Here is an 11,282-nt window from a genome sequence, read left to right as displayed (position 1 = left end):
CAGTTTTCAACTTAGCAGATTGGTAAAAATATAACTGTGGCTTCACTCCCAGCCTCTCCTTCTGTGAGAAGCTTGCACCTTCCCCAAACATGGAAGAGAATGGGCTGGAGGCTGAGCTCTTTTGCAGCACACTAAATCAGAGTTAAGAGTATGCACCCAGGTATTAAACTCCCAAATTTAAGTTGGTACAAAAATTAGACCAACAATTAAGTGTGCAGCAGAGTTCAACTGCATTAAGAAATATGACCTGTTGGAACTCAACTTTATGTAGTAAAAGTGCTGGATAAATATTTTCATGTGAAAGCAATGGGCATCCAGAATTTTACTGCAGAAGTGGCGGTAAGTCATATTTTTGAAGGAAGGTAGGAAATCTGTAGGTTCAAGTAAGTAAGCAGGACAAGTTTCAAACTGAGTTCACATCTGGGATCTTACTGAACATAATCAACTATCTTGCCAAAGATACATAGAACTTCGATCTTCTCATCATATCAAGCTGAAGGAGAAAGATGTTTTAAGAGATATATCATTCTACAGGGCTCAGAGATAAGTAATGAGGTAGATGAGGAGTGTGTGTTTAATACTGGTAAATGGAAAAAATGAAGTACATATGAAACTGCAAATAGAAAACAAGACCATTCATGAGGAGTACAATGACTAAAAAGGCAAAGCTTTTGGGCTTGTTAGTTGACAGATCATTGAAAGTATTTTCACACTGATGTAAACAGGATGTACAAGTACAAAATCAAACAATTAGATTCTATAGTTATTACTGAAACTATGTTTGAGATCATTGCAGAGTCTTAGCCACTGAATTCAGAAATAGCTACACTATATGCTTTTAAAGAATAAGGTGAATGTTTTTTGACAAAGTTCTTTGCTTTCTAGTTCCCTCCCACATACTAAACAGATTACAATGAGGAAGTATGACATCCACTGTAGTTTCCTCCACTTACCCTCTTTGACTGTGAAAATGCCAAAGCTGTGGGTTCTGTCCTGACACTTAAACATTCAAAGGTTGATGAAGCCTCAAGAGGCTTATTCACTAGAGGCCTGTGCAAATACTTTCAGAGCCCTGCTGTGCACAGGCTTCAGGAACAACAGACAGAATTAGGGGGAAATATTTTCTAATGTTTTTTGGTGGCTCAAAGACCATCTTCTTCCAAAGCCTGCCTTTAAAAGTTCCTAGCCTGTTTAGCACAACTCGCCAATGAAGAATGGACTCCCTGTCTTCAGCACACAACTGACCTGAGACCACTAAGTTGTCTAGGTATCTCTGTACTGGGTAGAAGTCTCATCTGGCAGGAAAGTGTTTCCAATCAGAAAACCTAGGCCAAAGCCGCAAACTGCCCCAATTTATTCTAGCGAAGGGAAAGAGAAACTTACCCTTTTTTCAATTATACTGTTGTGGTAACAAAAAGAGTGGATTTTGTTAGCTGGTAAATATTAAGCCAGAGTTCTGATGACAGATCTGAAACATTAGCTCAATCTCTTGCTGCCAGACCTGCTGAGTATTTCCAGCATTTTCTGTTTTAATTTCAGATTTCCAGCATCCACAGTATTTTGCTTCTGTATGTTTTGTTGTTAATAGCTACACTATTGGCATATACATTTGGTGAGAAGAAAGAACTGTGGGAAATGAGATATTTCCTTCAATTTAACAAAAAAAATCGAGAAGATGGGATTTCACTCCCTATATTCTTTACGTTGTATTTTTGTAATTGGTTAAATCAGCTCCCACAATGGTCAATTGGTAAAAGCACTGTGTACCTGAGCCAACCATCCTGTGTTCAATATCTAGTCAATGTTGAGTTAGCTGCTGTCAACCAGGTTAGCAATATGAGGAAAAGTCACCAGCAGTCCCTGCTTCTGACAACAGTCCAATTGAGAACAGGTGTTGACACCAGGAGAGGAAGGAAGCCTGCTGCTAAGGCCAAGCTAGGGACGTTAGGATAGGGCTTGAAAAGCTTGCGCACTGGGATGGTGTAGGAAAAGGCTGGGAAGACTCAGACTGGCTGATGACATGCCAAGAGGAAACCTGGCAGTCCAGTTAGTAAAATGGGTGCACTGCAGACGCCATATGGTTTTGAGTTTTTTCCAATTCCTCCCTATTTAATTATCAAAATCTGCTATTTGTTTTCATTTTTAGAGTCAGCATGATAAAGTCAAGTAGAGAAGACAACAAATGCAAAGTAAAGCTTCCTGTACTCTGCTACCAGAATATATCTTAAGCCTCAGGACAAGTCCCTACTACACCATTGTAAGCTGAGTTTTATTTGCTACACCAGCCATCATTATATCCCCATATTAAACAAGCACAAGAACAATTTCTCCAAATTAGGAAATTAAACATATCACTTAAGCAGAAACTTCCTTTCTCACTCAGTTGCCAAGTGTATTGATAACAAAATATGCACAAATCTCTTCCAAAAGACACATATATTGGAACAAGATAGACATATATAGTGCTGTGTATACAGTACATTTCAATTTTAGTTTGAGAAAATGATCTTCCATTCTCAATTATGTTCTTGCAGGGAAAAGGGTAAAGGGTTCCAGTATCTGTGGCAAGCTGATGTATTTGATTTTGGGTTAGATCCACTATGGGAAGACCAAGATCACACCACTCTCAGGAATCTGTATCTCTTCCATGTGTCATTTTTGTTCCCTTTGCAATAAAAATTGCACAAATTGTATTGTGAAATTTGTGGTTAATATTGCATTTTCATGTATTATTCTACGTGATGCAGGCAAATATGTACCACAAGGCACCAATAGGAAATGGCTTGGATTATCACTGGCAAGGGAATGAATTCAAATGTCTTGGTGAAGTCACGTGTGCTGCTGCAAAGGTTTATGAATGATCCCGCTATTAAAAATACACAACATTTTTATGCAGGGAGGTTACTTAAGACAAAACACCACTACCCAGGAATTATTCCTTATCATTGAGTAGAGGCATTCAAAACCATGAGGGTCTGGACAGGGTAGACAGGGGGAAACTATTCCCACTTTTGAAAGGATAGAGAATGAGAGGGCACAGATTTAAAGCATCTGGTAGAAGAAGCAAAACTGATATGAGGAGAAACTTTTTTACGCAGCGAGTGGTTAGGGTTTGGAATGTACTGTTTGACAGTGTGGTGGAGGCAGGTTCAACGGAACCATTCAAATGGGAACCGGACTGTTATCTGAAAAGGAAGAATGTGCAGGACTACAGGGAGAAGGCAGGGGAGTGCTACTGAATGAATTGCTCATTTGGAGAGCTGGTGCAGACACGGTGGGCCAAATGGCCTCCTTCCGCACCGTAACCATTCTGTGAGTAGCATCATTATACCTCTAGAGTCTTAATGCGCTACATTTACTGTGGCTTTCAAAATGATGACATCATCTGTAGGTCGGTCATCACGATTAGTTTCCACCAGTTCAATACGCTTAACTACTGACAACCCATGGCACACACGGCCAAAGATTGTGTGCTTTCCATCCAGCAGTGGTGTGGGTCCCAAAGTTATAAAGAACTGGCTGCCATTCGTATCTGGGCCTGCATTCGCCATGGCAAGGATCCCTGCACCTGTGAAGGGAAAAGGTAGATTATAGTAAAATTGGTTAGCATCAAATTTGCTGTGTAGACAGTTAATTTTTAAGTTTACGGTTATGCATGATACATTTTATTAAATAGAAATAATTGTTTTCACTACTTGTTTGTTTTTAACAAAGTGGCTGTCATCCATATGCTTGATATAAATTCACAAGTGTTTTTGCACCGTTCAGTCAAAAGTTAAACTAAACAAAGTCTGATCAAGCCAAGATGGAGTAACACGGAGCTGCATCGGGACACATTCCTGCATCGGGGAATTTTCCTGGAGTAGACTGGGAATAGATCGGCTGCCCACTCCATTGTAGACAATTGAGATTGTTAAGGTCTCAATTAGATGCAATCATGTGGTCTCCCTGGCATTTTGGCAGCCCATCCACCACCACCCACACACACACACACACACCACCCCCCCCCGCCCCACCACCACGTACAAAAGCCACTAGCTCAAGCCAAGGAGCTGGAGGCTGAGGTTTCCACTCAATTCCGACAGGCCTAACGGCTACACCTTCTTAATTTTCTGATTTTGATCCATGCCTTCTCGGCCCCAAAACCTGTCTCAGCAACACCCATCTCTCCCAGCTGGGGCTGCCACGGCTGCAGAGCTGCTTGCCTTCTGTCAGGCCTTCAGCATCAGGAGCTCCCCTTCCACCCCCATTCCTTAATAGGGAGCGAAGGGGACCAATTAGGAGGCTGCGTCCCAGAATATGGCTGAGCTGGTCTCGTTGCTGGCAAATGTGGGTAGCAACCCCCAATTTGGTCCTGACATTGTGGTAAAATCTAGTCCACTCAATGTTTTGGAACTTCAGGTTTCTGAATCACCTCAATAAATGACAGCAACATTTTTTTATAGCCTTTAGCAGATGGTATTCTATTGAGGTAAAAACAAAACACTGAAAAAGCTTAACAGGTCTGGCAGCATCTGTGGAGACAGAAACAGGGTTAACATTTCGAGCCTAATATGACTCTTCTTTGGAACTAGAGAAAGGTAGAAATGTGATGAGTTTTATGCTGTTGAAAAAGGGCAGGGAAGGGCAGGTGGAGCAAAATAGAAGGTCATGGAGAGGTTAGCGGGCTGGAGAGGGCTAATGACAAACATGTCGTGGAACACAAGACAAAGGGAGTGGTAATGATAGCATTAAAGACTAAAGCTTTGGTTCAGAGTAGATATTTACAGTAGGAAAAAAAAGTCAGCACTGGCAGGGGAGATTCATTATGGGCAAATGCCAGCTGATTTCTAAATTTTAACTTCTCTGCAGTCAAATGTACCAAATATTGCTCATTCTGTATCAACGATGAGAATGTTTTTCTACTAGTAACCATTCAAATTATCAGAATAACTCAAAAGAGTTTTCTAGAGCAAGGAAGGACCATTGAGCCAATAAATTTGTCTTTTAGAGATCAGCTAATAGAAAAGCCTTCCCATATCCCTCAATCCTTCAAGAACCATATCTAATCGTTTTTGAACCTACTTCATGTAATGGCCATACTTGGTAACTTATTTCACAACTCAATAATTGTATTTACATTGCATTACAATCTGGAAAAACAAAAAAGGATAGAGGTTTCACATGGTTCTTCTGATATCTCATTGTAACTGAGGGAAACTTCGGAAAATTGGCAGAAATAGGCACTTCTGTTGCTCTTCCAGAGTTTCCACCAATCCTCCGAAGTTATGGTGGGGAATTCTTGTAAATTTTATAAATTTTCATTTGATAATGAACAATGACTCAGGATTTTGTGGGAAAGTAATGGTGAAGGTACCAGCAATCACCAAATTTGGCAGAAAATATTTGGCTTATGCTTTCCAGTGCAAGTAAAGTCTTAATTGTTTGTTAAGTTTCAATTACTGTCAAACTACCACTAACAATTAAATGTAATAAGTGTGGGTTCTCATTTCAATAGATTTGAATTATTGTTGGAGATTTTAAAAGGTACATTTTTTTTTACTTTTCATTCTCTCTTATCCATCTTGCTCTATCACAAACGTATCTTTCTTTCCCTCTTTATTATGCTTTCTGTACATGGCTTGGCTTTGAATTTAATATTCTAACTTGCACTTCCTGGTTCTGACTAGGAATTCTCCAACCTGATTATTATTGAGGCACAATTGCTTGGCATGTCCATTTAGGCCCCAGTTCCCTTGTAGAGGGTTCTGTACTGAAATGGATTTCTAATAACAGCAGGTTCCATTGAGAAAGGGCACAAGAAGTCAATGGGTAAGTGCAAGTGTAATCAATGTTGATGCCATTCGTTTGCCACTGACCACAAAATCTGGACCATTATTTTGGTAGTTGTCAATTAAAATCGCATTGTTTAAAGGGAGTCTAGCTAAAGTTATGTTGTTGCTGCCTTGGTAAAAGGCTTAAGAGGAATCAAATGCCCAATTGTCAAATACATGCAGGTTTTGCGATTGGTTTGGATTGTATTTGACTGGTGGCTTCCCTTTGAATTTGAGATGTCAGACATGGGAAAAGTCAGAACATGATAGTAACCTTTTCCAAAGATATAAAATCAATCAATTCAATATTATTGTCTAAAATTCATCTAAGCAAAATAGCAGGAATTTAGTGATTCTAAAACATAAAAGTTTAAAATAGTAGCTATACTATATAAGAACATTTCTCAACACAAAAGGGCAGGCGGGTGGAGTAGTGGTATTGTCGCTGGACTAGTATTCCAGAGACCCAGGGTTTGAATCCCGCCACGCCAGATGGTGGAATTCGGTTTCAATAAAAATTTGGAATTAAGAGTCTAATGATGACCGTGAAACCATTGTCAGTTGTCATAAAAACCTATTTGGTTCATTAATGTCCTTTAGAGAAGAAAATCTTACCTGGTCTGGCCTACACGTGACTCCAGGCCCACAGCAATGTGGTTGACTCTTAAATGCCCTCTGAACAAGGGTAACTAGGAATGGGTAATAAATGCTGGCCTAGCCAGCGACGTCCACATCCCATGAACAAATAATTTTTAAAATATTGTGCAACTCCAGATAACTGGCACTAAATTTACATTGTTCAATTATCCATTAGCTCCTTTCGGGTAGTTGGTATTTACACTGTATTTAACTTTATAATAACATTTAAATAGATAAACTGTTAATATACATTAATTATCATGGGATTATTAGTGATTCTAAATGAATAGATTTCAACCATTATGCTTTTGTAAACAGGCCATAATTGAAGTTAAATGGAAACAAATTAACAAGCAACAGAAATTATTTCAAGTCTCACACAACAACACTCTTCCTTCCAAATACCTTTTTTGCTTTTAATCACAATTTGGTAAATTCCAAAAAACATTTGAGGAGAACAACAACATAAGACAAGTTTGTAAACAGCATTGTGCCCTTTACGGTGGCACCAACAGAAAGGAATCTGAAAACATCATGAGACCCCTATTATCATTTTAGTCCAAACCCTAGATCTAACATCACACAAAATGTCTGATATATAGTTATGTATTAACTTTACAGTGGATATTTACAAATAGTCGGAAAACCTAGTAATATTTCTCTTACTGTAAGGTTTGCTAAACAAAAACAAAATCTTTGCTAAACACTCAAAATATGCAGGGGCTTTACCTGTGAATTTTAAATCTTTGTGTAATTCATCTTCAAAATGTTTTCCATAAATAGATGACCCCCCTCTACCTGTACAAGCAAACAGTAAGAGTTCAGAGTTATTTGAAACATTTTAGGACTGTCACGCTTTTCAATTTCTAAAAAGGTGGACGTCAAGACAAAAATCATCACCTCTTAATTGTTACACAAATATAAATATCAATTTAAAAGAGGTTTGAGTTTGGATAATGAGCAACCATCACACTTCCTCTCCACACATAGTTGGAATTACCCTTTGATTTATCCACAGCCATTCTGAAATGGAAAGGTTTATTAGCTGTGATTAAAAATTATAATATATTGCTGAGAGCTCCAAATGTAGAACCTGATGGTATACCATCCTTTACTGCATTGTAAGCTGTAATACTGGTACTATAGTTATCACATACGTACACAAAAAAAGCCATTTCAAAATTAACCCGTTTTTCCTCCCCTTTCCATGAACAAATTTATTCATTTCACTTTTATCACCATCTTTCCACAGATCTTTAAAAAAACATGATTTGTATTCGACTTGCTCTGCAACCCTCAAACTGTTGGTTCTATCTCCCTCAAATCAATAGTGAAACCCTCAGAATTGTTACTGGCCTTTGTGCAGCTTATTAAACAGGATCAGACTTTAGACAGATGTGAACACACAGCAACCACTTACTCAGCTCATTCAGGCTGAAAATGGTGACCTAAAGAAGACAGCAAGAGTGCCGCTCATATTCAGTTATTTATGGTGGAAACACAATGTTGGCAATTCCACTGGCTGGAACATCAATTAAAGCCAGACTGTTCTGCCCATTTGAACAAACAGTGTTTTAGTGCCCGAACAGGGAGGCTGGGTAATACAATAGGTTAGCACACAGTCTGAAACAAAAATAAAATTTCCGTTAATTAGCTACCAGTAAGTTTTGTATTCAAGAACAAATACATAGTGCTTTCCACTTTTCTGGTATTTAATTTTTTTGAGGTGATTTGTGCAAAGGCATAAAGGATACTGTTTAACTCGGCTCTTCTTGTTATCAAAAGATGATTTTAAAAGGCTTTGGCAGTAAATGATAGTCCAGAAACCGGGCATGGGGTAATTGGGTTGCAGAAATGCCAGCTCCCGGGGTGTGCCTTACATCTGCATGTGGCGGAGCCAGCCCTGGGAATAACTTGAGCGGCCGTGGTCAGCTGAAACTATTGTGGATGACGGCAAGTTCCTTCCCAATCCCACTTCACTCTCATCCCACAATCTGATGTATAAGCTGCAGATGGTGTAACCGGGCACCTCTTGCTTTCCCCATGCTTCCTTCATCCCAACCCTCCCCTTGCGCATTTAGGCTTTTCGAGACCCAAGAACTGCCATCTGGCCAGCCAGCAGTGCCCGAGGCTGAATGCCTAGAGGGAGAACAGATGGAGGAATAACAAACACTTGCAGCCACCAGCTCAGGTACCAGTACTGAGCGAAGTTTAGAAGGTAGCATAGGCGCAAGATCACTACATGGTGAGTCATCGGACATGAGTTAGCTGCAGCCAGTCAGGGAGAAAGGATAGTGCTGGTGTAGTTAGTTACCCAATGCGCAATGTTGCACTTGAGTTCTGCTGCAGAGCACTCAGACAAGCGCTTCAATGAGGTGGCATATAGAAAATACGCACAGGAGTACTTTGGTGCATTGGGAATGGGAGCAAGAGGAAACGTACCATGGCCTGCTCTTGGGGAACACGGTACAGTCACTTAAAGAGAAAATGTGCAGAAGAAAAACATTTGACTGCTCATTCAGCTGTTGGAACTGATTTGAATCCAGCAGCAGGTGGAGGGATTAATTTTGAAAAATCCCATCCAAAATGGCGTTGGGATCTTGGTGGGCCCGGTGCAGAGCACAAAGCAATGCCAACCTGGCACCAACTGGGAATCTCCCTCAAACAAATCAAAAGAATTGCCGGAGTGAGAAACAGAAAGCAGCAAACTTGAAAGGGGAATCATGCTTTGTTCCTCAGCACAAATGCCAAGATCTTGCTTAGCTCAACACCAAAAAATAAAAGCTTGCACCGTCCTTCTGGATTTCCCCATTTTTACCTGTTCCAGTTGGATCTCCGCCTTGAATCACAAAGCCACTGATGACTCTATGGAACTTTGTACCATTGTAATAACCCCTCCGAGTCAACTCAGCAAAGTTCCTGCACGTTTTCGGTGCATGCTTCCAATATAACTCCAGTAATAAGTTTCCCATGCTGTTAAAATTTAAAGAAGTTGTGTTAACAAGCAGCCACAGGGACAGATTATTAATTTAATTCTAACTGAATTCAACCAGAGACTTTTGTCTTTCATGATCATAAGCTCCCAAACTGCTTTATGTAAAATCAATTCATTTTGTTAAAATCAATCCACTACATTAAAAAAAAGCAAAATGTTGCGGATGCTGGAAATCTGAAATAAAAACAGAAAATGCTGGAAAAACTCAGCAGGTTTGACAGTTTCTGTGGAGAGAGAAACAGAGTTAACGTTTTGCGCCTCCATGACCCTTCTTCAGCACTGCATTAAAAACTTCTTTATCATAACAGAAATTCATTTGCAAAGCAGAATTAAGTGTTTCTCTTCTTGAATTAAAATGTACGCGGGGCAAAACGAGACCTGCATTGTGTTGGGCACTTTTCATTTCACTCCCAGGCAGTGGGTTCACATTGATGTAACTTTGCATTAAGTCAAGAACAGGAAGTTCCCTGACTGATGCCTCTGACCTGGAAGAGTTCTGAAATTTGCAAGTAATGAATAAAAATGAATGAATGAATAAGAGAACGTGTTCTGCTAAGCTTTAAAGTCTTTCATATTTCGTCGTGGACTAAATAACTACATGGAGCAAATGAAAAATGTTCTCTCCCTCACCAAATGTTTCAGCTCTTGCGCTCAATATGGTTTTTCGAAACACAGTGAGGTGTCTTGAATACTCAAAAAGAAAAATCATGGCCAATTTTTTTTTAAATCCTCCACAAACAATTGAGATTGCCAAGCTTGTGTTTCTTTTTTAAAACAAGAGTAAAACAATTCTGCAGTCACCCCCCCCCCCCCCACCAAAAAAAAACCTCTGCATTGCAATCACATGGTGATGTGAGGCTGCCTGGATGAAGAGGCCATGCCCCTTTCCTGGTGGTGTGTCTTAGCCCAGCAGCTCCCAGTCTCGTCACTCCCGCCCCCATACACTGTCCCGGGCTTACGTGGTTTCCAGTGTAACATTCTGGGGTTGCCAAGTGTCCGGAGGAATCCCCGACATTGTCAGCGTTCTCCCGCTCGCGCTCCCGGGGAACCCCCCCGCCCCTCGCACTCGCACAAAGACTCCGACTCGCTGCTCCAGGCAAACTCTCACCGACCGCCCTCTGTGTCACCGCAAATACTCCTCGGCTGGCAGATTAACCCCCACAGAACACAGGACCGACCTGCGGAGTCAAGAGCACAAACGCATCTTCTTCATTTTTGTTTTCACTAACTGCAATTTTCGCCCGTTATACCATGCATTAAACATTGGAATGGACTCTAGGAACCGCAACACTGTCTATCCAATAACCAAAAAATGCTGGAGAAACGCAGCAGGTCTGACAGCATCGGTGCAGAGAAAGGCGGAGATAACATTTTGAGTCCGTATGACTCTTCTTCAGAGCCCGGGACTCGAAACGTTAACTCTGTCTTTCTCTCCACCGAGGCTGTCAGACGTGCTGAGTTTTTCCAGCATTTTTTTGTTTCTGTTTCAAATTTCCAGCATCCGCAGTATTTTGCCTTTATCTGAATGTCTATTCAATGCCTAAGCATGCTTAGGTTCTACAGAGAACTGAGGGGTTATAACTATCAGAGACTCATTTCAGCTGAAAAGAGAAAGGCTGACGCAGGGTGACCAACTTTCGCTGAGAGAATTAAGGGACACTGTGGTATGGGGCGGGGGGTGGTCCTGTCAGATTGTGGGGAGAGGTTGTTGCTTCCAGTGCTGTGAGGGTGCACGAATAGGGGGCAAATGGGTACAGTGCACAAATGAGACTTACAGGACCAAATTGCAGGAGAAACAGCGTCCCCATAGCATTCGGCTTAGGACATGGGACAGC

The 11,282-nt window shown here is 40.7% G+C and overlaps 1 protein-coding gene across 2 annotated transcripts; it reads right to left on the bottom strand.

The window, feature by feature from the left end:
- Positions 1–556: 556 nt before the first annotated feature.
- ppil1 (peptidylprolyl isomerase (cyclophilin)-like 1) lies at positions 557–10,580 on the bottom strand. Of its 2 annotated transcripts, none has more exons than XM_041194896.1 (4): positions 10,407–10,580; positions 9,271–9,425; positions 7,182–7,250; positions 557–3,568 (listed from the first exon to the last, which is right to left on the bottom strand). In XM_041194896.1, exons 1-4 carry the CDS (start codon positions 10,460–10,462, stop codon positions 3,342–3,344), a joined length of 507 nt encoding a protein of 168 aa, XP_041050830.1. In that variant the 5' UTR covers positions 10,463–10,580; the 3' UTR covers positions 557–3,341. The 2 variants fall into 2 exon arrangements, with proteins under 2 accessions (XP_041050830.1, XP_041050831.1); XM_041194897.1 differs by lacking the exon at positions 10,407–10,580 and adding an exon at positions 9,826–9,905.
- Between the last annotated feature and the right edge of the window lie 702 nt (positions 10,581–11,282).

This window comes from Carcharodon carcharias, chromosome 9, assembly GCF_017639515.1.
Source record: "Carcharodon carcharias isolate sCarCar2 chromosome 9, sCarCar2.pri, whole genome shotgun sequence".
Taxonomy (NCBI): Eukaryota; Metazoa; Chordata; class Chondrichthyes; order Lamniformes; family Lamnidae; genus Carcharodon; species Carcharodon carcharias.
This window is presented reverse-complemented; position numbering and strand designations above follow the sequence as displayed.

What these genes read in the sequence shown, in the direction of transcription:
- ppil1 (XM_041194896.1), bottom strand. Translation starts at nt 10,462, where the DNA reads ATGTCGGGGATTCCTCCGGACACTTGGCAACCCCAGAATGTTACACTG. An exon ending in AATGTTACACTGGAAACCAC is followed by an intron (nt 9,426 to 10,406) that starts GTAAGCCCGGGA and finishes AAATTTTAACAG; the next exon opens with CATGGGAAACTTATTACTGG. An exon ending in CAAAGATTTAAAATTCACAG is followed by an intron (nt 3,569 to 7,181) that starts GTAAAGCCCCTG and finishes TTCCCTTCACAG; the next exon opens with GTGCAGGGATCCTTGCCATG.